The 25,515-nt window shown below is 29.0% G+C and overlaps 2 protein-coding genes across 3 annotated transcripts; both read left to right on the forward strand.

Moving 5' to 3' along the window:
• The first annotated feature begins 13,499 nt into the window (after window positions 1-13,499).
• On the forward strand, window positions 13,500-20,241 carry LOC105112138 (cellulose synthase-like protein D2). 2 transcript variants are annotated; one of them, XM_011007732.1, is made up of 4 exons: window positions 13,500-14,278; window positions 14,827-15,727; window positions 17,093-17,900; window positions 18,148-20,241. In XM_011007732.1, exons 2-4 carry the CDS (start codon window positions 14,862-14,864, stop codon window positions 19,903-19,905), a joined length of 3,432 nt encoding a protein of 1,143 aa, XP_011006034.1. In that variant the 5' UTR covers window positions 13,500-14,278; window positions 14,827-14,861; the 3' UTR covers window positions 19,906-20,241. The 2 variants fall into 2 exon arrangements, with proteins under 2 accessions (XP_011006034.1, XP_011006035.1); XM_011007733.1 differs by having other exon boundaries at window positions 13,500-14,184; window positions 14,825-15,727.
• A 2,892-nt stretch (window positions 20,242-23,133) lies between these two features.
• Window positions 23,134-24,319, forward strand: LOC105112139 (Fasciclin-like arabinogalactan family protein). Its single transcript, XM_011007734.1, has one exon. The coding sequence runs from the start codon at window positions 23,344-23,346 to the stop codon at window positions 24,094-24,096; it is 753 nt and encodes a 250-aa protein (XP_011006036.1). The 5' UTR covers window positions 23,134-23,343; the 3' UTR covers window positions 24,097-24,319.
• Window positions 24,320-25,515: the final 1,196 nt, after the last annotated feature.

Genomic DNA, 25,515 nt, shown 5'->3' on the forward strand with positions numbered 1-25,515 from the left:
TATGAAAGGAACTTGATTTGTTATTAACATAAGTTATAATCATGAATGTCTTAGTATTAATCGAATAAGATAATTAAAGTAATCATGTTACCAATTTCTAATTTGATTAGAACCTCCTTTGTGTGTGGTTTCCAATTGAATAATAAGAGTTTATACTATACTGGTTTGACATACTATCAGTGAATCCTCTGACCTTGACATTTGTTTTTATTATTGTTTAATCCCTACATTAATCTTTCATCTCAAAGTTCTCATCAACTTCTTCTTCTTCTTCTTCTTCTTCTTTACTACTAAGACTGCTACTACTACTACTATTGTTATTGTTATTGTTATTGTTATTGTTATTGTTATTATTGTTACTATTATTGTTGTTATATTATTATTATTATCTATAATTTATATAATTAACCTCCCTATAGTTCGATCATGGTCTTGCCGAGTTATTTATTATTTCGACATTCCTGCACTTGGGGAAGATATCAATATTTTGGTCTTGTTAGTATAATACCATAGAGAAATTTATTTTTATTATAAGATAAGGTTAGTATCATTATCTTATGATAAGGTTGAGAGGATCAGGTTGCAATAGGTTTATCTGAGACGTAATGGTTTGGTCTTGATGTGAAATATGATATGGTTTTTGAATTGTGAAACTTATGTGTTCATGTTGTTTAAGAATTTTTAATTTGTTTATGGATGTTTATTTTTTTATTTAATTTTACGGTATGATGTGTTTTGATGTGAAACATGAATATGGATCAGTAAGATAAAGAGTGCCCTTAGCAATATCCTCTTGATTCATTTTTCCATCGCATAATAAAATGTTATCCAACCGATTATATTACTCTTGAAGTGACAACATATGATTAAAAAAAAAACTATCATGTTTTTTTTGTTATCTTTTGTTAGTAACTATATTTTTTTTCATAGTATTTGTGTTTTATGACATATTATCCTCTATTGTTATGAGTGGACTTAGGTCAGGTGGATGTGATCTCACATAAACCTAATTAGTATGAGTGACGCTCTTAAAGCTTGTTTTGAACATATTCAAAAAAGAGGGATCAAAGTTCAATTTTCACTATCCATATAGGTTCAGCACCCATTTTAAATTCTAAACTAATAAAATCTCTTATTTAGGATTAACATAAATAATTTTATAGATCAATAGAATCTCCTTTTTAGGGATTAATGTCAAGATTTTTGTTAAGATTTCTAAAATGACAATTATTTTTAAGGATTAACATTGCGATTTTTCTAAAATGGTAAAATCTTCTATTTTTAGAAATTAATATATACTTTCATCCTAGCCAAAAATTAATGAAATCTTTTTTTAAGGGATTGAAGTCAAATTTCTTAAGGAGTTTTTAACATCCTTTTAAAAACAAAATATTATAAAATATATAAAAACCAATAAAAAAACTTAGAAATAAATTTATATAATTAATAGTAGGCATAGAATAATTTAGGAGTGAACATAACAAAGGTAATTTTTAGCTTAAAAAGTTATTGTATATGGGACGTTGATCTTTTCTTAGGCATAACTAAATCAATACATAAATCTTTGAATCTTTGGAACTAGTGCTCATTTTAAGATTCATAGCATTTTTTATTGATAAAGTGATAGTTCGATTATTTTTATTTTTCCTTTTAATTTTCAATAGTCTCGCAAACACCGCAACGTGACATTGGTGTTAATATATTCATCTTGGAGAGAGAAACTTTGTAAAGGTGGTTTTTTCATTTTAACCATGCAAAAAAAAAAAAGATTGAGACTTGTTAATCTTCTTCTTTTTTTTAGTTTATTTTTTTAGATTTATTGAAGGGTGTTTTGAAATTTAAAATGAGTTTATTATAGTTCTTAGGTTGTTTTTGGAGTTTTTTTGTAATAAACCAAGTTGAAATTTAGGTTTTGGGATTCCAAAACTCATACTATAATTTTTTGGCTGAAAAAAATTCCATAGATGAATTATTGCTTACCTAAATAGACAAAGTGTTGTGCATTTTATTTTATTTTATTTTAAAAAATTAGCTTTGCAGACTGAGCTTTTCATATTAATTTTTTTAAATTTAATTTTAAATCATTTAGTTTTTTATATTTTTTAATTAAATAACCTATCCTTTGTTTTTTAGATAGTGTAGCTTAAATATTTTTAAAAATATTAAATAATCTTTTGAATGATTTCTTTAATTTCATAACACGTTAAAGAGATTATTGTAATTTATCTTTAATTTTTTTATTAAATTTTAGATAAGTTAATTATATTTAAATGATATATTTATAATAGTCAAAATTATATGCACTTAACAACTAGAATAAACATCTAAGATAAATAGCAAAAGATGAATAAAACATTAAAGATAGTTGAAGTAAAAAAAACAAATTGTATTTATTTCTTGTTTCTTACGAGAAAGATTAGTTTCTCACTTTAATTTTTAATTAATATTTACAACTATTTTTACAATTTATTAGTTTATATATTTTTTAATTTATTTTATTAAGTGCAAATATCATTTTATTAGTACTAAGTTCAATGATATGTATATATATAATGTTTTATTTTCTTGTAGTAGAAGTTAAGTTGAACTTATTCAACTTTTTTTTTTATCTACTAACTTTATTTTTTTCATATAAAATAATTTAGCACAGCAAAGTTTGTCTTGAAATTCATTCCAATAGATAACACCTTATTGTATGATATTTGGTAAACCCTCTCTCTCTTTGTGTTTCTTGTCCCATCAATTTTTCCTTCTGTTTTGGTTATCATCAAATGAATAACATTCAAAATTATTAATTAGAGTTAATGGGTTTTGTTTTAAACACTAACAACCTATAATTAATTGATAAATATTGATTTTGTTTGACCTTCTATTTTGTTTATTATATTATGTCTTTTATGTTGTGTTATGTGTTGGGTTTATGAAATTCATACATGCAGCAAAAAAGAATAAAATTATAATAATATGGTAGTTTCTAAGATCTCAATAGACTAATCTAAAGTTATTTAAGGATTTATTATTTGAAGATTTAATCTTATTCGGCTTTAAATAATTTTTTAAAATGTTGGATTGTCGCAAGCCACAAGTCATCCAATTGTCCAACTTTTAATAGTAATCCACACAAACCATCAATGACAAATCTTCTAAATCTCTATTTAGGAGAGAGAAATTGTTTTACCTAGAGTGTTAGCTTTTTATTTTACAATGTACACAGTTTCTCTATCTAATAGACAATGTTTTGAAAAATAAGAAGCATGACTTTATATTTATAGGGAATCCTAAAAACCTTATAAATGGTAAAAATATTCATTTACCCCTTAAATAATAATCATATATTACTTAAGGATAATTTTAAAACTCTAATTAATCAAGTCTCTACTTGATAATTCTAGTACTAGAATTATAATTTATGAATTAAATACATTTTATTGCTTAATTTCTAAATTATTTTCAATCAAATCAAACTTAATTAATTATCTTAATTTAATTTTTAACTAATGATTCTTAATACATGTAGCTCATTAGTTTTCTAATATCTTGGCCCATATAAAAATTATAATTCTAAATAAATAGATTTAAATAAATCAAATAATTTAATTTATTATCAATTCAATAATTGATTATTTCTATTTGAAGATTAAATGCAGCATTTAACAATGTGTCATGATCCCTTAAATATTAAAGAAATCATAAGTGGTTTGACTTAACCTTTAAATTATCAGTTTCTCAGTGTAATTATTATCTCTTCATTAATAATATTCTAATTTAAACATTTTAGCATAGAGAATGTTGTCATTTCAAATAATACTTGTTATCAATATTATAGTTATTGGCCTTTTAAATAAGATTTGAAACTCTTTTTAATTTTCATTCCACCTTACGCAAGGATTTAACAATCAATACTATTTAAAAACATGTAGAATATTTTTTTAATTCATTTAGGGTGATGAATCCTCCCTTGATCATTCAAATAAGTTTATATAGTTTATATTATATTCAATGTCTGTCCATTTGTTATCTTTACTAAGATAATGTGTAACAGGATTAAAGCATAACTCTCCTTATATAAGATAACTTAGTGATTTCAAGTTTAATGATTACTTTTACAACCATCACGTGAGCTTTTTCATAGGTATAGATAATCTCTCCATATGCAAATTCACATGCATGTAGGTTCAATAGACATATCTTATGATAAGCAAATACATGTTAGTTTTAGGTATACCTTATACATCAGTTTATGAGAACAACTGATTCCTTTTATTTAAAAAAAAAGCACATAATATATATCAGCCTCTATGATTTTAATGAATGTCCAATATTTAAGACAATATTGACTAGGAATATTTTACGAACATTGTTTTGATGGAATAAGAATCTTATAATTATAACAACTTTATAATTTTCTTTACAAAACATTTTTGTCTCATGAATTTTATCTTTACTTTATATTCATAAATCAAATATTAGATTCATTAATATAATATTATACAAATATTAAAAATAAATTAAGCTTTTATTAATAATAAATATCTATTTACATGAATATAATAATATTATGTGTAACCAACCGATTGACTACAAAATATATTAAATTAACACCATGTTAATAAATATGTTATGCTATGAGATTAAAAAGGCCAATTTATTTGACAATAAATTGATGTGTTGTTGGTAGTAATATCACTTAAAATTAAAATTACTATTAAGAATATAACTTAAACTAAATAATTTCATATTTTCTCTAAGAAAATAAATGAATTATTTCTTTGAAAAAAAAAACACAAATACCATAAAAACATAAGTAAAAAATAAATAATAATTTTTTATATAGTTTTTTTAGTAGATAAAAATGAAATGATTTAATAAAGATCTACCATCTGATATTCAATATATTTAAAATAAAATAATTAAGACTGATTAATTTTAAAATATGTATGGTTATTAATTATTTAATTAAATAATAGTTAATTAAAAAAAGATATGGCATTTCCTTAGTGTATATAAATATTAATCTTTTTTCTTAAAAAAAGAAAAAAAGTAATCTTTTTGTACTCCAAAGATATTAACATTGATTGCAATGTGTATAAAATTATAGCACTTAATAATCAAGTTGAAACTTATATTCTTGCTTGACGTTAGATTTTGTAATCTCAAAGTTGTAGTGAATAATTAATAGAAACTTTAAAATATATTTGAACTTTTTATTGTGAAAACACACTCATTGTACTGTAGACTCATTAAACACTAAATGTTTTTTTGTTTTTATCCATTTTTTATTTAGATCTAGTCCTTTTGCGATAAAATTCAAGGTAAATTTAAGTTAAATGGTTAGAAAATAATAAAACTAAAATATAAAGGACTGAAGTGACAAAGAAAAATAAAATGGAAGACACTTTCAAAGTTTGCAAACAAAAGTTCACTTTAGCCCTTCTTTTTTCTTAATAATACCTTTGCAGTTCCTCAAGATTTCTAAAATTTAACTTTGATACAAAATCTTATTTTTTTTTTATTTCTCAATCCCTAATTATATATAAGAGAGAGAATGGTTGGCTGAATTCTGGTAATAGAAAAAAATTATTTTGGTTAATATTAATTCTGACTATAAAAACCGATCTGGTGTCTACAAATTTTATTTGATGAGGGACCTATAAAAACCAATCTGGTGTCCACAAGTTCTATTTGACGAGGGAAGTTCATCCTAAGTGTTATTTCACCTTAAAAATCATGTTTTCCAAGCAAAATGTGTGGATTGACACATGTTCTTGGCTTTTTAGCTTTTTTTATTATTATTTTGTTTAATGTATTTTCTACTCGGGATAAGGACAAGGAAAAAGGTTAGGAGGTTAACCTGGATTAATCCGATTGATTAAAAATAAATTCCTTATTTTTTAAGAAAGATCAAAACTGCATCATTTTTAATTTTTTTAATAAAAAGCCAAAAAGTTTTGTACTAAGTTTTGTCGGGTTTTTCTTGAGATAACTATGTTGAATATCAAATTGGGTTTTTAAGTGAGTCATGGTGAGTAAATTTCTCATTTTGAATGCATGGTCGGGGTATAGTTAAATAAAAAAAATTGAAAATAAAACATTATTAATTTTGATGGGAGTGCATGATCTGGATCATAGATGTGCCAGGTTTGGTCAAGGTTAATTCAATTTTTTTTTTATTTTTTTTAATTTAATATTTTTACTTTCAATTTAGTCATTTGATGTTAAGTTAGTTGAGAATTGAGTCATCATAATTTATTTTTGTTTGATATTTGTAGATTTATCGCGATCTTAAATAAATACTTAAATATTTAGTTGATTCTTAATTTTACGAGTATCTATGTTTCTTATTAAACCAGACTGAATTCGTAACTTAGGTCACAAGTTTAGTTGATTAGGAATTAGGTTTTATAATTTGTTTGAGTTACATAAACAATTCTTAATTTATTTAATTAGATATTTATATAAGCTTTTAAATTTACTATTAGAATTTTTTTATGTCAATAAAACATGTATGAATTGTTATTATATTTATTTAATTTTTTAATTAAAATATTTTATTAACTTGGCCAGGTCTTCGCTTGAAAGTTGGTTTGGTGACACAAAAATACAATTCCACATATCCTTCACGCATGTACCTGAAAAATTAGCGTTGGATTTTACTAATTAGCACACCGTAAATGGAAGAGGGTGATGTCAACAATGGTAATGGCTATACAATCAGTTGTGGAATCGAATGAGAGGTGGTGACTTTTATTGAACATGAGATATTCAATCAGCTGTTGACAATTAGAAAATCCTGGAACATTTTAACATTACGAAACCACCTTGTCCGAAGCAATTTATAAATCATAAGGAAAAAATGTAATGGTTAAGCCGTGTTTATTTGCTAAAAAATAGTGATTTTTATAAAAATAAATTTATAAAAAGTAAATTATTTTTCTGTATTTAATAATAAATTAAAAATATTTCTCAATACTTGATTATATTATATTAAATGAGTTAGAAAATAACTTTTAAATTTTTATTTTATTTTATTTTTTAAATTTATTAAAAAAATAAAGACCAAATTTGATAGATAAAAAAGATGAAAGATAATGAAATTTAAAAAATTATTGTAAATAAAATAAATAGCAATAAAAAATAAAGACTAAATTTAATAAATAAAAATTTTAATTAAAAAAAGATAAGAGAGAATCAAATAACAATCAAAAGAATGATAACCAAAATTAATATAAAAATTAAATTCTAAGGAATGAAATTAAAAAAAAATCAAACAAAATATATAGCAATAAAAAGATAAAAGATTAAATTTGATATAATCAACAAATAACAAGTTATTTTTAAATTTTTCTCAATTTCTAGAAAATATTTTCAGCCTATAATAAAAAAAATCTTTTATGAAAAACAAGATAAAAACACTTTATTGAAAAATAAGTCAAATTTTTATTTAACTAGAAAATATTTTTAATTGATCAATTTTGTTTAAAATAAAAAAAATATAAGAAAGTTTGAAAAAAAGTTTTAAAAAATTATTTTTCAGAAAATAGGCAATGTTGAGATGAATAGTAAAAAGGAAGAGTGAAAATATTATATCAACAATCTTTTAATTATATATGTATATTTTCAAAACTTTATAATCATGCTTTACGTATTTCTTAATACATTTAAATTCTATTTATTTATTAGAATGTAATTTTTTTTTGAAAAGTGAATTTCAGAAAAGTAAATTCTGGAAAAGTAAATTATTTTCTGATGTTTTATAGTGTAATAAAAATAAGTTAGAAATCATTTTCCAGTATTTGGTTATGTTATAGAAAATGAGTTGGAAAAAAACTTATTAATGTTTTATTTTTTTAAAATTTATTAAAATAATGAGGAACAAATCTTACAAATTAAAAAGTTGAATGAGAATGAAATTAAAAATAAACATAATTTCATAAATTATCTCAAATAAAATAAATAATAATCAAAATAATAGAGATCAAATCTAAAAAATTAAAAAAATAAAAGATAAAAAAATTAAAATAATAATATTAACATTTCATAAATTATTTCAAATAAAATAAGTAGCAATCAAAAGAATGATAATCAAATTTGATAGATAAATGTTTTTTTAAAAAAAAGATAAGAAAAAAAACAAATAATAATTATACAAATGAAGACCGAAGTTAATATAAAAATTAAATTTTAAAAGATAAAATTGAATAATAAATATTTAATATATATATATATATAATAATAAAAAATTTGAGGACCAAATTTGATATAATCAATAAATAATATGATATTTCTAAATTTTTCACAACTTTCGGAAAGTGTTTTCTTTTAAAATTTTTCAGGAAAATACTTTTTTTCAAAACCAAGATAATTTTTTCTTTGACTAGAAAGTATTTTTTATTAATTAATTTTTTTAATAATAAATAAATACAACAAAATTAAAAATTATTTTTAAAAATTATTTTTCAAGAAATAAACATTGGCCAAGTTATAAATGATTTTGCCCCATATGAAATTGGGTCCCGGATCCGCCCTTAACGCTGTCAATACCGAACTTCTTCCAGTCCGAAAACACCTATGAAGATGCAATTATGCCCCTGAAAACGAATGTTTGAGCTTTTAAAATCGTAGGCGTTGAATCCGCTAGTTGCCCTTGACTTCCCATTCACAATTTTTGGTAATGCCAGAACACCCCCACCAAATCCATCGGACCACTGAAATATTTCGTACCCCCCACCAAATCCATCGGACCACTGAAATATTTCGTAGAAATGTCATATCTCTACTGTTATTGGAAAGTCTATTTCCACGCTCGCCTATAGACAAGAATATAAATGCATGTTTATCGGAATAGCTAAGCTTATGAGGAGAGACTAAAAGCCACATCGGCAGGAGGAGACAGTCAAGGATAATCACTCCGTTGTTACCGCATACAGACTTTAAATATCTATTATATAATTACAACAAAAATCTAGTGATGATATGGAAATTTAGATTCTAGACATTATTACTATGCAATGATGTCGCAAAATCCTAAAGCTTGAAATAAGGTTTTATGTTTGAATAATGAGTTAATTACTTCCTTCTGGCTACTAGATGGTGTCGAATTCTTGAATAAAATAAAATTATTTAAAAATTTATAAAATTTTATTTGATAAATTTAAAATTATTTAAGGATTTATTACCTAAAAATATAATATTCTTCAACTTTTAATAATTCTTTAAACACAAAGTTGTCTTAAATAACAAGTAATACAATTATTTAATCTCTAATGGTAATTTATACGAATCACCAATGAAAAATATCTTAAATTCATGTTTAGAAGATAGAAATTGTTGTACTTAAAATGCTCGTTTTTATTCTATAACTTACATAGTTTTTTCTGTCTAATAAATAACCTCATAAAAGTAAGATGTATAACTTGCTATTTATAGAAAAATTTGAAAAACCCTTTAAATTAGTAAAATATCAATTTACCCCTTGAATAATATTCATATGTTAATTTAGTATAATCTTAGAAATTAACTCAATCAAGTCCTTGCTTGATTTTTTTAGATCTAGAAATATAATTCTTATATTAATTATATTTTAATCCTTAAATTCTAAAATATATTTTAATCAAGTTGTACTTAATTAAATCATTTTAGTTTAATTTATAACTCATGGTTCTTAATGTGTGTGACCTATTAGGTTCCTAATATGTTAGCTTAAATATAAGTTATAATTCTAGTTAATTAGAATTAAATAAATTAATTTATTATCAATTTAATAATTGATTAATTTATATTTAAAGACTAAATATATCGTCTAAGAATGTGTTATGACCCCTCAAATATTAAAAAAAAATCATTAATAATTTGACTTAACTTTTTAGTGACCAATTTCTTAGTGTAATTAATATTGTTTCATCAATAATATTCTGATGTAACATATAAGCATGAAGTATGTTTGTTATGTTAAATCATGTTTGTTCTTTATATAATAATCATTGGTATTTAAATAAGATTTGAAACTCTTTTCAAATATCATTCTACATTGGTCAATGATTTCTCAATCAATATTATTTGAGAATAGATGAAATATTTTTTTTATTCACACAGGGGAATGAATCCTCTCTTGATCACTCAAGAACTTTTATATAGTTCATAATATATCCAATGACTACCCTTTCATTTCCTTGATTAAGATAATATGTAACATGATCAAAGCATAATATTTTTTTAATATAAAATAACCTAGTAATCTTAAGTCTAAGAATCAATTACACAATTGTCACGTGAGTTTTTTCATATATATATTTGATCTTTCCATATGGAGTTCTCATGTTTTATGACAAACAGCTACATATTAGTTATAGGTATTTCTTATGCCTCAACTTACGAGAACAATTGTTTCTTTTCATACAAAAAAGAGCATAATATGTACCGGTTTCTATGGCTCTAATGAATATCCAATATTTAATAGAGCATCAATAATGAATATTTTAGGAATAATGCTTTGATAAAATAGAAATCTTATAGTTATAATAAATTTATAATTTTCTTTGCAAAACATTTTTATCCTGTGAAATTTATCTTTACTTTAGATTCATTAATTTAATATTATATGAATATTAAAGATAAATCAAGTATTTAATAATAATAAATATATATTTACATAAATATAATAATATCACGTATAACCAACATGGTGGCTATAAGACATGTTAAACTAACAAATCTACCATACATAATAAAAATAGGTCAGTTGTAAGACTCCGAATACATAAAAAAAAATTATTTTAATAGATATTAGGACTCTCAAATGCTTCCATCAATATTAAAGAGAGTTATTCTATTTAAGAGAGATATTATATAAAATATGATAAATCCTCCGGGGGAATGGGTGGGGCATGCGTGAAAATGTGCTTGGGCTTGACAGCACATGCGAGACCCACTTGCACTAGGTTTAAGCTATAGTTTGACAATATATTTTTTAAGCTTAATTTTTTAATAAAAAACAAATATGAAAAAAATTGATAAGTCCTGATTTATCATTGTGTCAATGCTATCATAGAGATATCCATTTTGCTTTATTAAGAAAGTATAATAATTCATTTCAAAACTGATATATTTTTCCATGTTTATTTCAATGTATGAAAGTTTTGTTTTCCCTTCCTATTTTTCATCTTTTAGATCCATGGAAAAAGAATTATTTTAGTATTGTTGTTTTGCTTTGGTTTTTGTGTTTTTATGTAGATTTAGTGCTCATTGTTATTGTGAAAGTTTATATTTTTAAATTGTTTTTATATGAAAAAATATGAAATTTATGTTTTTTATATGTTATTTGATATATTAATATTAATTTTTTTAAAATATATTTTCAATTAAATAACACCATAATTTATAAAACACACTATAAATAACATAATTAAAAAAACGTCTATTTGGAGATTTGTTAGTTGGTGGAGAGGAGCAACTTTCCAAAAACAGAAAACGAGATGAGAGACAACAGCAAGGTAAGACCTGGCATCGGGCGTGCAATTTCAACACGGAGAGGTCATACGACAGCTGAGCAGCCACGCTGTCATTTCATTTGATGGGTAGGTGCCGGCGGGGCGGTTACTATTTGTTCAAACTCACATGTTCACACAGGAGGAGTGATTGTTAATTGTTGCTGTCCATTTAACAAGAAGTTTTACTTTGACATGTTCAACCAATAAGTTGTGACGATTTCACTGAATGAAGATATTTAGATGTGATATTATGACGTGTATGCTATGATTAGAGATCAACGACGTCAATCTTCTTATCCGACGGACCAAATGAAACGCGTATTCTACTATGAATGTGTTTCTTCGCATTGCTATTCTTATCTATTTGTTTTTTTTTTTTAATGAGAGATTTGGACCGTCTAAACCTACGGCCTTCCATTAAAATAAAATAAAATAAAATTTTAGACTCGTTTATATCCTATTAGTCACGTAGATACAACTTGGTGATATTAACTAAAACATTATTTTCTAAGTCTTAATGTGGATTATTAAGAATAGTCAAATCTTAATTAAAAAAGATCAGATAATAAGAGGAAAAAAACATTTAAAAAAAATCATGAAATAAAAATTTATTATGCTTTTCAAATAAATAAGTTACCAAAACAGAAATAGAGTTTTTAAATCGTTCTAATAAGTCAATTTGAAATTAAAAAACAACTTAAACGACAAGTAAAAAAATATGTTTTGATATTACTTTTATTTTTTAAGAGTAATATTTTTTTAAAATATTTAAATAATGATATATTGAATCGATTTAGATTTTATAACTTAACAATAATTGAGCATTAACCAAACATTAACATGTTTATTTAAGATTATAATAATTTTATAAAAAAATCAAAACTAATTATAAAAATTAATTGAAAATCAAATAAATATTCAACAATAAAATTAAATTATCAATTAAAAATCAAAATTAAAAAATTAAAAAAAAATACTTCTTAATTGCTTATATAGGCAGCGAAGGAGTTGAGGCTCCCTTAGTTTTTTTAGTAGAGAAGTTAATATTGTTGTTAAATATAAAATACAAAAGAATTCACAACTTTATTTTTTTTGCCTTGTTTTAAAATGGATTCATATTAGAAATTGAATATAATTTAATAAATTATGTATATGATAAATAATTTTTCTTTTTATAATTTAAATAAATTAGAGATTAACCCATGTGATTTATAATTTCAAAAAAAAATAATATTAAAACTAACTTTTTCAAAATACTCATCTAGCCATTTTTTTTTTTAATTTTTTTTGAAGAAATAAGATGGAAGTAATGAGATAAATATAGAAATAAAAAATAATTGAATTTTATATCTTTCAAACATGTAAACTTAACTTATTTATCAATTAAGTTTAAATCAAATATTATAATTAAATTTAATTACAATAAATAATTAGTTTTAAATAACCTATAAATGAAAATTGTAACTATTTTAGTTTGACAATGAAGCTCATAAATCTTATTATCTTTCTTTTTATATCGAGTTATATTCTATTTTTAAGTCCATGTGATTAGATTACATTCCAAGACTACAAGTGTATTTAAGATTGGTGTAGATATTGTTTTCTATAATATTTTTTTATTTAAAAATATATTAAAATAATATATTTTTAAAAATTATTTTTAACATTAGAATATTAAAATAATAAAAAAATATAAAAACTTAATTTAAAACTAAAAAAATAAAAAACACGATTTGTCTGCAATCCTAACTTGCTGTCAAAACCTTCTAAATTTTAAGTTCTTTGAAAGGGATTGAATGTGATTATAAATTTTAAGGTTTTATTTTTTTATTTTAAATAAATATTTTTAGATGTTTTTGAATTATCTTTTATATAAAAAAAGAATTATTTTTTTTAAATACTTTTTTAATTTATTTTTTAAAAAATTGTTTTTGAAAACTACCACTCTTAATAAAATACCATTTTAATGTTTCACACGCATCCCACTTGTTTATCTAATCCACCTGCTTGTTCCTCAAATGAACCCCCCTTTCTCTCTCTTTTGTCTTAAAATTAAAAATAAAAAAGATCTTCATTTTTACGTCCCCATTTTGTCCAAACAAATTCCTCTCTCCTTCCAAACCCCAACAGACATACTAGCAGCTAAAAGATATAGGGGCTGCAGGACTTCCCACACGTCAGCCGGCGATCCACAAAACCCACTCCCCTCCTTGCACGCTCCTCTTCTGTTTTTGGTTCTCTGCCCTCCGTGTCAAGAACCTTCTTCCTTTCTTTTATTACATAACTAGATTCATAAAAAAAAAAAAGGAAAAAAAACCACCCCTACTACGTCACACAGTCACAGCTGTGTAATAAGGGGAAAAAAAAAATATTTAGTCTCAGTCATGCCCTATTTGTGCTTGTAGTTTTATTCACGACTCAGTCTTTCTATCAACACCCACACCTCTGTATACGAATTTTTCTTTCTTGCTTTTTGTATGTGAGAAAGAGAAATACACAGCGTGAACGGTTACAGGTGGTGGCTTTGAAGCATTCCTTTTTAGCTTTTAAAGATTGGTTCAAATTATTATTACTTGCCGTTTAGCATTTCCGAAGCTTTCAAAGAATCTGACAAAGGGATCTGTCCATCTATTATCCCTCTCCTCAATTTATATATACACGCATAGATACAAAGAGAAGGCAAAACCTTTATTTAGTAAGACAAGTACCAGTCCTAACTACTAGGTGATCTGCAGCGCTTTTCTTGGTTTTAAGATTTTCTGATGGCGTGATTAGTTGATGCTGCTCGAAAGGTAAAAATGTTATACGGTGAAAAGAATCCTGGGGTTGTGTTGTTTTGCTACTACACTTCTGGGTTCAGTTTGCTTGATTTTGTTTTTCGTTTCGGCTTAAATTGAGTAGGCTGTGAACATGCTTGTGTTAATTATGAGGCTTTTATTGGATCTTAGGTGTTTAGCCTTAAATTTTGGATTTTAGTAACCGTTAAGCCTTTATGCTTTATTTTATTGGTAATCAAACAAGCTCTTAATTAGATTTTTTGGATGATATGTAATTATCCCGGCACCTTTGTCTTTTTATGTTAAGTGCTTTTGACTTGATTTGAATCCTTTTGAAATTGAAAGGTTCTCTTTTCTTTGGTCTGTTGTTTAAATGTTGCGAGCAAGGTGAATTCAAGATTATGAGTGCTAGAATTTAATGATCTGTTGTGCCGTGCATTGTTTCTTGGCACCTAAGCAGACATCTGAATTATATGTTGGAATTTTGATTATGATAGCGATATGTTAGAAACCGGTTGATATTATGAAGAATATGCTGATGGTGCACAGTACTATAATTGCAGGATTTGAAGAGACGTGTCCCTTACAGTGTTAAATTATGGCCTCAAGATCATTCAAAGGCACTCGATCAAATCTATCAATTAGCTCGGATGCTGCCGAATCTCACAAACCTCCTCCGCCTCAGACCGTGACGTTTGGCCGGAGGACTTCCTCTGGTCGCTATATCAGCTACTCAAGGGATGATCTTGATAGTGAACTTGGGAGTAGTGATTTCATGAACTATACGGTGCACTTACCACCGACCCCTGACAACCAACCTATGGATCCATCTATCTCACAAAAGGTTGAAGAACAATATGTCTCAAATTCACTCTTTACAGGCGGTTTTAATAGTGTTACTCGTGCTCATCTCATGGACAAGGTGATTGAATCTGAAGCCAACCATCCCCAAATGGCTGGTGCTAAGGGATCCTCTTGTGCGATTCCAGGGTGTGATGCCAAGGTGATGAGTGATGAGCGTGGTGTTGATATACTCCCTTGTGAGTGTGATTTCAAAATATGCCGGGATTGCTTTATTGATGCAGTGAAGATTGGAGGTGGAGTTTGCCCTGGTTGCAAGGAGCCCTATAAAAACACCGAATTAGATGAAGTGGCTGTGGACAGTGGAAGGCCTCTTCCACTTCCTCCACCAGGCACAATGTCCAAAATGGAGAGGAGGTTGTCGTTGATGAAGTCAACCAAATCAGTGCTGATGAGGAGCCAGACTGGGGACTTTGATCACAATAGGTGGCTCTTTGAAACAAGGGGAACTTATGGTTATGGCAATGCTATCTGGCCAAGTGATGGGGGTTTCGGCAATGGGAATGATGAGGAAGTTGGTGGGCCCAAAGAATTGATGAACAAGCCATGGAGGCCGCTTACTCGAAAATTAAAGATACCAGCTGCTGTTATCAGTCCATATCGGTACAATCTTCATGTCTAGCATGGTTCTGTTTTCTCTTACTATTCATAGTATACTGATATTCTTTTCCAAATGTTTAAATTGCTATATCTTCCCCTATTTCATTAATCTGGTGTATTGGTATTGGTATTGGTAGATGGGAAGATAATCACGCTCTGATTGCACATGCACTGGCAATTGTTGTATCTTACCATCGTTTTTTGTTATTTCTTTGTTGTATCATCTATCACTTTGTCATTGGCTTGATACTGAGCCATGAGAAACATGCAACTCTGTCTCTCTGCCGCCAACAACTTCCCATAGAAATGCAAAACTTTGATACCCATCTGGTCCATGACTCCACAGTCTCTGTTATATATCCAAATGTTTATTCATTCAATGATGGTTGGATAAAATCCTAGGCTCATCAATGCCCTTTCATGTTGGGGGGTTAAAAGGTGTTGCTACATCATAGGAATCTCCAACAATTTAATGTGTACCCTTTATTCCCCTTCTTAGTCGATCTGCCTTGTTAGTTCTTTCCTTTCTAATCTGTCATATCTATGTCTGCCAAGCTAGTAGCTCACAACTGTCCCTGTAAATATCAAGAATCAAATTTGAGCTCTAGAACTCATTCGAAAGATTTTGTAGAATAGCTGTATCTTTTGAGTGAATTTCCAGGGTCACTAAAAAAGTTCTGAACTGATTGCATTTGTCACCTTTTATTAGAGAATTAATTCTGAAATCGTCTTCATTATTTGTGTTGTTTCATCAATGATTATTGCGCAATTCTTATGAGGTGCCAGCCACTAACAAATACAGACAAGAAAGTTATAAATATTTTAGGACTTGAATCCTAAATGTATTTGTTGAAATCATGCTAACTTGTTACTATGGAATTTGATGTGCTAATTGAAGAATAGATTTAGGCTCGATGTTGGCAAAGCCAAGATGCTCTAGTTAAGTCATGGCTTATCAACTCTATGACTCCTAATCTTGTGTCACACTTTGTTTAGTGTGGAACAGCGAAGGATGTATGAGATGCTGTTTAGAGGAGAGGAGTTATCTTGAAGAATTGGACTCTTCTTAACTGTGCTCATTTAAAATGCTTACATTATTCTGAGTAATAATTTCATTTCCATGAGAGATCCATCCAATTCTCTCTTTTAAAGACACTGTTCTTTTGTTAGCTCTCTAGAGAACTTTTTTTCAGGCCAGCTGCAACTTTTAATTTGACACTTTGACTTGAAAACCATGCCTTCCTGTTTCTCTTCTATTGTAATTACCTTCCATGTTGTTTACTAACATTTTTACCTACGGTTTGATTCTATACTATGACAGTTACGCTGATTAATGCCTTGTGCCTCTTGCTGCATCTCTTCTTATAGGCTTCTCATTTTTGTTCGGATTGTTATTCTTGCACTATTCTTGGAATGGAGGATCAGACATCCAAACAATGATGCAATCTGGCTGTGGGGGATGTCAGTGGTTTGTGAGATCTGGTTTGCTTTTTCTTGGCTTTTGGATCAACTTCCAAAGCTATGCCCTATCAATCGTGCTACAGATCTGAATGTATTGAAAGATAAATTTGAAACACCCAGCCCTAGCAACCCCACTGGTAAATCTGATCTCCCTGGTGTAGATGTCTTTGTCTCTACTGCAGATCCAGAAAAAGAACCACCGCTTGTCACTGCAAACACCATCTTATCAATTCTAGCAGCTGATTACCCGGTTGAAAAGCTTTCTTGTTATGTTTCCGATGATGGAGGTGCACTTTTAACATTTGAGGCTATGGCCGAAGCAGCGAGTTTTGCAAATGTATGGGTTCCTTTCTGCCGTAAACATGATATTGAGCCCAGGAATCCAGAATCCTACTTCAGTTTGAAGAGGGATCCTTACAAGAACAAAGTGAAGCAAGATTTTGTCAAGGATCGACGAAGAGTAAAGCGTGAATATGATGAGTTCAAGGTTCGAATAAACAGCTTGCCTGATTCTATTCGTCGCCGATCTGATGCCTATCATGCTCGGGAGGAAATCAAGGCCATGAAGCTTCAGAAACAGCACAACGACGACGAACCTGTGGAGAGTGTAAAGATTCCAAAAGCTACATGGATGGCAGATGGTACCCATTGGCCAGGGACTTGGCTGAATCCTGCTCCTGAGCACTCTAGGGGTGACCATGCTGGTATAATACAGGTATTAGTTTGGATACAAACTGTTTTTGTCATTGTTCAAGCCATGTATTTTTAAACCATGTGCGGGTGCGGGTTTGGAAATTGTAACAGACTTTCTTATTGTTATTGCTGACTGAACACATCAATTCAATTTTATGTAAAACTAGTTGGGATGGGCTACAAGGATTCACTTTCTTCATCTTTTCTAAAAGCTGTTGTGACATTCAGCCTTTCTATATAAGGCTGATTATTTAATTTACTGGATGCAGGTGATGTTGAAACCTCCCAGCGATGAGCCACTACCTGGAACTTCTGATGAAACTAAGATAATGGACTTTACTGATGTTGATATACGTCTCCCATTGCTTGTTTATGTTTCTCGTGAGAAGCGTCCAGGCTATGATCACAACAAGAAGGCAGGGGCCATGAATGCACTTGTTCGAGCCTCAGCCATTATGTCTAATGGTCCTTTCATTCTTAATCTTGATTGTGATCACTATATTTACAATTCCCAGGCAATGAGGGAAGGGATGTGTTTCATGATGGATCGAGGAGGTGATCGCCTCTGTTATGTTCAGTTCCCTCAGAGGTTTGAGGGCATAGACCCTTCTGATCGATATGCTAATCACAACACTGTTTTTTTTGATGTGAACATGCGTGCCCTTGATGGTCTAATGGGTCCAGTCTATGTTGGAACTGGTTGCCTCTTTAGAAGGATTGCTCTTTATGGCTTTGACCCACCACGGGCAAAAGAAGATCACCCAGATTGCTGTAGCTGCTGCTTTGCCCGGCGCAAGAAACATTCCTCAGCTGCAAACACCCCAGAAGAGAACAGGGCTCTAAGAATGGGTGATTATGATGATGAAGAGATGAACCTCTCCCTGCTCCCTAAGAAGTTTGGCAACTCAACATTCCTCATTGACTCAATCCCAGTGACAGAGTTTCAAGGTCGTCCTCTTGCAGATCACCCAGCTGTTAAGAATGGACGCCCACCTGGTGCTCTCACTATTCCTCGTGAGCTTCTTGATGCATCAACTGTTGCGGAGGCAATCAGTGTCATATCTTGCTGGTATGAAGACAAGACTGAGTGGGGAAATCGAGTTGGGTGGATTTATGGATCTGTTACTGAAGATGTTGTCACTGGGTATAGGATGCACAACAGGGGATGGAAATCAGTTTATTGTGTTACCAAGCGTGATGCCTTCCGTGGCACTGCTCCAATTAACCTCACAGATAGGCTTCATCAAGTTCTCAGGTGGGCTACTGGTTCTGTTGAAATTTTCTTTTCCCGCAACAATGCCCTCTTAGCCAGCCGTAGAATGAAATTTCTTCAGAGGATAGCATATCTGAATGTTGGCATCTATCCCTTCACTTCGATCTTCCTGATTGTGTACTGCTTCCTCCCTGCACTTTCCCTATTCTCTGGCCAGTTCATTGTTCAGACCCTTAATGTCACTTTTCTTGCTTATCTCCTAGTCATCACATTGACTCTATGTTTACTTGCTGTGCTTGAAATCAAATGGTCTGGCATCGACCTAGAGGAGTGGTGGAGGAATGAGCAGTTTTGGTTGATTGGAGGAACCAGTGCCCACCTTGCTGCTGTGCTTCAGGGATTGTTGAAAGTCATTGCAGGGATTGAAATTTCTTTCACCTTGACTTCAAAATCAGGTGGTGATGATGTTGATGATGAGTTTGCTGATCTCTATGTTGTCAAATGGACATCGCTGATGATACCTCCTATTACAATCATGATGGTCAACTTAATTGCAATAGCAGTTGGATTTAGCCGAACAATTTACAGTGTTATACCTCAGTGGAGTAGATTACTGGGTGGGGTTTTCTTCAGTTTCTGGGTCCTGGCTCATCTCTACCCTTTTGCTAAAGGTCTTATGGGAAGAAGAGGAAGGACACCGACCATTGTTTTTGTGTGGTCAGGACTTATTGCAATCACCATCTCTCTCCTCTGGGTGGCAATCAATCCCCCGTCTGGCACCACTCAAATTGGTGGCTCATTCCAGTTTCCCTGATAGGTCTTTTTCTGTCTTTTTTGTTTAATTTATTCAATTGCGTTCCTTTACTAAATTCTTTTTTTCAAAACATCTTTCTGCTGGAGTACAGGCTAGATATTTTCTTAAACACATTTTGTGTAGTGGCTGTTTACTTTCACAAAAGTTCTAGTGAAAATGGAGACAAGGACTGAGAAGATGGGTAACGGGTTTTCTTGGCATTGTTGTTGACAATGCATTACATGAAATACTAAAACCAGAGACCCATCTTTACGTAGATGATTAGGATTGTGATCGTCTTCTTTTGTTACTTGGAAAAGCGTATCAATTTCAAGGGAAATTGCCCTGTATATTCCAGCGCTTCATGGCTATGGCGGGGCCCTGTGCTGATGCTGTTATATCGCACGCTATCGGACTGCTTGACCTTATCGAACTGCGTATATTTGAAATTGATTCTCCTTTTAATTACAAGTTAAACAATATCCGCAAGTGATTTTCATCTTACATGGTCAACTATATAACAAGCTGATGACATAACAAGGAAGATGCATCGTTATGAAGCCATTTGTTGACATAATTGATAAAACTCCCTTTATTCTTACAAGACACAACACAAATTCCTAGTGAAAATAGATTGGGATTGCTTCACTAATTCTTATAAACTATAAGAAAAGCCAATCTGTTAAGAGTTGTTAGCTAAGGCGGTGGGGCATGGGCAGAGAAGCTTTAGGCGTATCGATGATAGATAGGCTACGTCGGTACTACACAATGAAGCTTGTGAGAGCGGGGCAGTGGCAGTGGTTCCCTAATCTCTTAATGAAATGTTAGTGACATTATTGCCGAAGTTATTTTTAGAAGAGTGGAGATATTATAGGTTAAGGGAGGCAGAAGATCAAGGATATTGGGAGAGATGTCACGGGAATGGAAGGTTATGAAAGTTTGATAGTGATGGAGTGATCATCCATCACAATTATTGTTAATGATGGATATGTTGAGTTCTTGGATATCATATACACATCAGAAATAATAAATAGAATAATTATTTAAAAGTTTTTAAAATCTGGTTGGATAGATCTAGATTTATTTAGAGATTTATTATCTGAAGATTCTCCAGTTTTGAATAATACTTTAATGTTTGAGTTGTCGTAAACCATAAGTCATTCAATTATCTGGCATACAATGGTAATCCACACGAGTTACTAGTGAGAAATCTCCTAAATTTTTATTTAGTAGAAAGGGATTGCTATGCCTAAATGTTAGATTAATATGCCTTGTAGCCAATCGGTTGGTTGTATGTAACATTATTATATTCCTGTAAATACATATTTATTATTAATAAAGGCTTAAATTATCTTTATTATTCATATAATATTAGATTAATGACTCTGATATTTGATTTATGAATTTAAAGTAAAGATAAAGTCCATGAGACAAAAATATTATACAAATAAAATTATAAAGTTGTTATAATTATGAGATTTCTATTGTATCAAAGCATTGTTCCTAAAATATTCATAGTTGATGCTTTATTAAATACTAAATATTATTAGAGTCGTAGAGTTTGGTACATATCATGTTATTTATTTTATAAAAGGATGCAACTGTTCTTATAAGCAGAGTTATAAGAAATACCTAAAACTAATATATAGATGCTTGTCATAAGATATATACACTAAACTAACCCGCATGAAAATTTCATAAGGAGAGTTCACCAATGTCTATAAAAAGATTCACATCACGATTGTGTAAGTGATCCTTAGACTTGATCCTTAGACTTGAAATCACTAAGTGATCTTATACAGAGAATGTTATATTTTGATTTTGTTACATGTTATCTTAATAGAGACAATGAAATGACAAATCTTTGGTATGTCATGAATTATATGAAGATACTTAAGTGAGGATTCATCACCTTAGGTAAATTAAAAAAAATATTTTTATTTATTCTCAAATAATATTAACTGAGAAATCCTTGACTAAGGTGGAAAGAAATTTGAAGAGGATTTCAAATATTATTCAAAGAATCAATAACTATTATATAAAGAGCAAACATGATTTAACATGGCCGACATAATCCATGCTTCAATATTAAATCAAAATATTATTAATAAAAATATATTAATTACACTGAAAAACTAGTCACTGAAAGATTAAGTCAAACTACTAATGATATTTTTAATATTTGAAGGATCATGACATGTTGCTAGGTGATGCATCTCATCTTCAATTATAAATTAATTAATTTTTGAATTGATAATAAATTAAATTGTTTAATTTATTTAATTTTATTTAATTAAAATTATAATTTGTATTTGGACCAATATATTAGAAACCTAATGGGTTACACACATTAAGAACAATTAGTTAAAAATTAAACTAGGATAATTTAATTAAGTATAACTTGATTAAAATATATTTAGAAATTAACGACTAGAATATATTTAGTATGTGGATTATATTTCTAGACCTAAAAAAATTATGTGAGGACTTCATTGAGTTAATTTCTAAAATTATCTAAAATTAATATATGAATATTATTCAGGGGGAAATTGATATTTTGCTAATTGATATTGTTTTTTAGATTTTTTTTTATAAATAGTCAGCTATGCCTCTTATTTTAAAAAAACTATTGTCTGTTAGACAATAATTTCTCTCTTCTAAAAAGAGATTTAAGAGATTTTAGATTCTGTTAGAGCTAGATAGTCGAATGATTTGTGGTTTGCCATAACCTAACTTTTAAGAAATAATTCAAAGTTGAAAAAAATTGAATCTTCATATAATAAATTTCTAAATAACTCTAAATTTATCTAATAAAATCTCAGAGACTCTCAAATAATTTTGTTTTATTATTTATAGTGTATAATACTATTGAAAAACTCAACATCAACTTCACTATCACCATAAAATTTAAACATTTCAATATCCCATGTTATTCTAATCATATTAGAGAGTATTTTTTAACGAAGTTTTAACAAATAACTGGTTCTCAACTGTATCCGCTAATTATATATAAAAACCAATTTTCCAATACTATTTACCAGTGAGCACTCGCTGACCTTTATTTATTTATTTTATGCCCACACTCTCTCTTTTGTAATGTCAAAGCACTATGTTTTTTCTTGGGCTAAATATGCTGACTTTCTTTCTTTTTCCTTTTTAATTTTTAATGAGTGATGAGTTGCTTTGCTCTTCCTATATATAACGAAATCTACGAGCAAATTAAAAATAAATGTAATTAACCTTACTGCAACACGTAAATCTTCCTTCAAAAAGAATTGCTGAAGCTGAACATGCAGGCAACGTGAAGTGATGAGTTGTTGAAACAGCACATATGCATGTTCAAACCTAACATCACCATGTTTAATTACATCTCTAAACATCATTAATTACATAATTTCTTCATTGAACAGACCCAAAGACAGATCTCTCTTCACCTTCTTTCACCCAAAAGCAACTGCCATGGAAGCTTTCACGACCTTGTTAGTGCTTCTCACGAAAGTACTCGTCTGTGCAACTAACCCGACGGACATTCCTTCAAGAAGCCAAGACCTTGTCGTTGCCACTGACGAGATGGCAAGAGCCAACTACTTCAGTTTCGTCATGCTCATTAACATGTCCCCACTTGATCAGAAATTTCAGGGGAATGTCACTTTCTTGATGCCCAAGGATCGTATATTGTCTAAAATCAGGATGCATCAACATGCTGTTTCTGATTTTTTGCTTCGCCATTCAATCCCATCACCCTTGCTCTTTGATCACCTGCGACATATTCCACCAGGCTCGCTGATTCCCAGTTCCGATCCGGATTATATGCTTAACATTGACAACCAGGGAAGGAAGAGTTTCTTTCTCAACAATGTCAAGATCTCCAGCCCAGATCTATGCACTGCAGGATCTTCAATTAGATGCCATGGCATCGATGGTGTGCTAGTAGCTACGGAAAGGCATCCTTTACCTGCTTGTTCCAACAGCACAAGTCCTGCTGTTGTGGCCACACCACCAAGCCCATCACTCCCATTACCAGATATTCCATCATTTCCATCATCAGCGCCTCCTCCTGGTGCTGCTGCGCCGACAGACCAAGAGCACAACCCAAAACATTCAGGCTCATCCCAACTAGAAAGTCTCTCTCTTGGAGGTTTATTAAAATTCTTGGCGACTTCTATTTTGGTGTTAAATGCTCGGGTTCTCTATGCAGTGAGACTGAATTAAAGGATTTGGAGAAGCGTACACAACGGGGCACATGCAGAACATTTTTTTAATGAATTATTCTATAAAAATAGTCAATCTATTTTTCTCCTGTCAGTACAATAAAGTAAGCCTGGGAAGAAAATTCCAAGTGCAATGTTTCTTCTTTTTATTGGGTGAACATTATCTTTGTTCTTCTATTGGCCAATTGACTACACTCTAGAATTTTCCTTGGACAAATAATACTGGTTACTCCATACCGTTTAGGACCCAACAACTAATATGTGCGCCATTGTACACCAAGTTTATTTCATTTTAATTAGGTGAAAATAAAACAACTATACTGAACAATCATTTTTATTTTAAATCATGATAACTTCAAAAAATAACCTAAAAAATTATATAATTAAATAAAAAAATAATATTAAAATTAGAATCAAACTAATCCAATATCACATGATAGATATATAAACTGGGTAATAAAGAACAGATCAATTCATGTTAACTTGTAATAGAAAATAAATTTAAGAAAATCATAATTTTTTTTGTATTTTTAAAAAATAATGTTTAATATGAATTCAAGCAATAAAACAAAAAATAAAAATAAAAATAAAAATATCAAACTACATCAATTTTTCAAACTTGTAACTCTAATCATTAAACCAGAAGAACTATATATGAAAAAAATGAGAAAAATTAATTCATAATAAATCTAGCATTGAATGATGAAATATTACTATTATTATTACTATCATTATCATCATAATTTATTGTTATTGTTGATGTTGTTGTTGTTGTTATTATTATTATTATTGATACGAACCTTAGCACAATTTAGTTGAATTCACAAACTCAAGATCTTTCTAATTCTAGTTTAAGATTGAGAATTGAGCTTAACACAATAAATAACTTGCCCCAAGGCATAAAGACTATAATAACTACCTTCACACAATGTCCTCACCTAGAGATGAGTATAAAAACTATAAAATCATAACAAAAATTGGTTAATTTTTTGAAGAGTATAGTTCAATCAAGAACCAAGCAAGAAAACTCCTTATTCTCTATGCTTCAATATGCAGAAATTAATGTGAATTAAATCTGAAAAATAACTCTTATAAAAGATTATTTATACTTTTAAAAATAAACCCTCAAGACAACTTAATAAGCTTAGTTGACCCAATTTGAAACTAGGCCTAAAATAACACAAAAAACTAAGTAATTTACTTGAAATAATAAAAATAAATATTATGAAATTTTTATCCTATAGTGCTGTTGATTAATACTTAAAAGTGCATTTTTATCAAGGTTTTATATCATCATTTTACACTTAAAGTATCAATTACTCCTTAACTAAAACATGTTTTATACTAATATATCTAATAATATAAGATACCTTTAATTTATGGTAAAAGTTTATTTTAAATGCAGGCCTATCACATAAAT

The sequence above is a fragment of the Populus euphratica genome, unplaced genomic scaffold, assembly GCF_000495115.2.
Source record: "Populus euphratica unplaced genomic scaffold, PopEup_1.0 scaffold384.1, whole genome shotgun sequence".
Lineage (NCBI taxonomy): Eukaryota > Viridiplantae > Streptophyta > Magnoliopsida > Malpighiales > Salicaceae > Populus > Populus euphratica.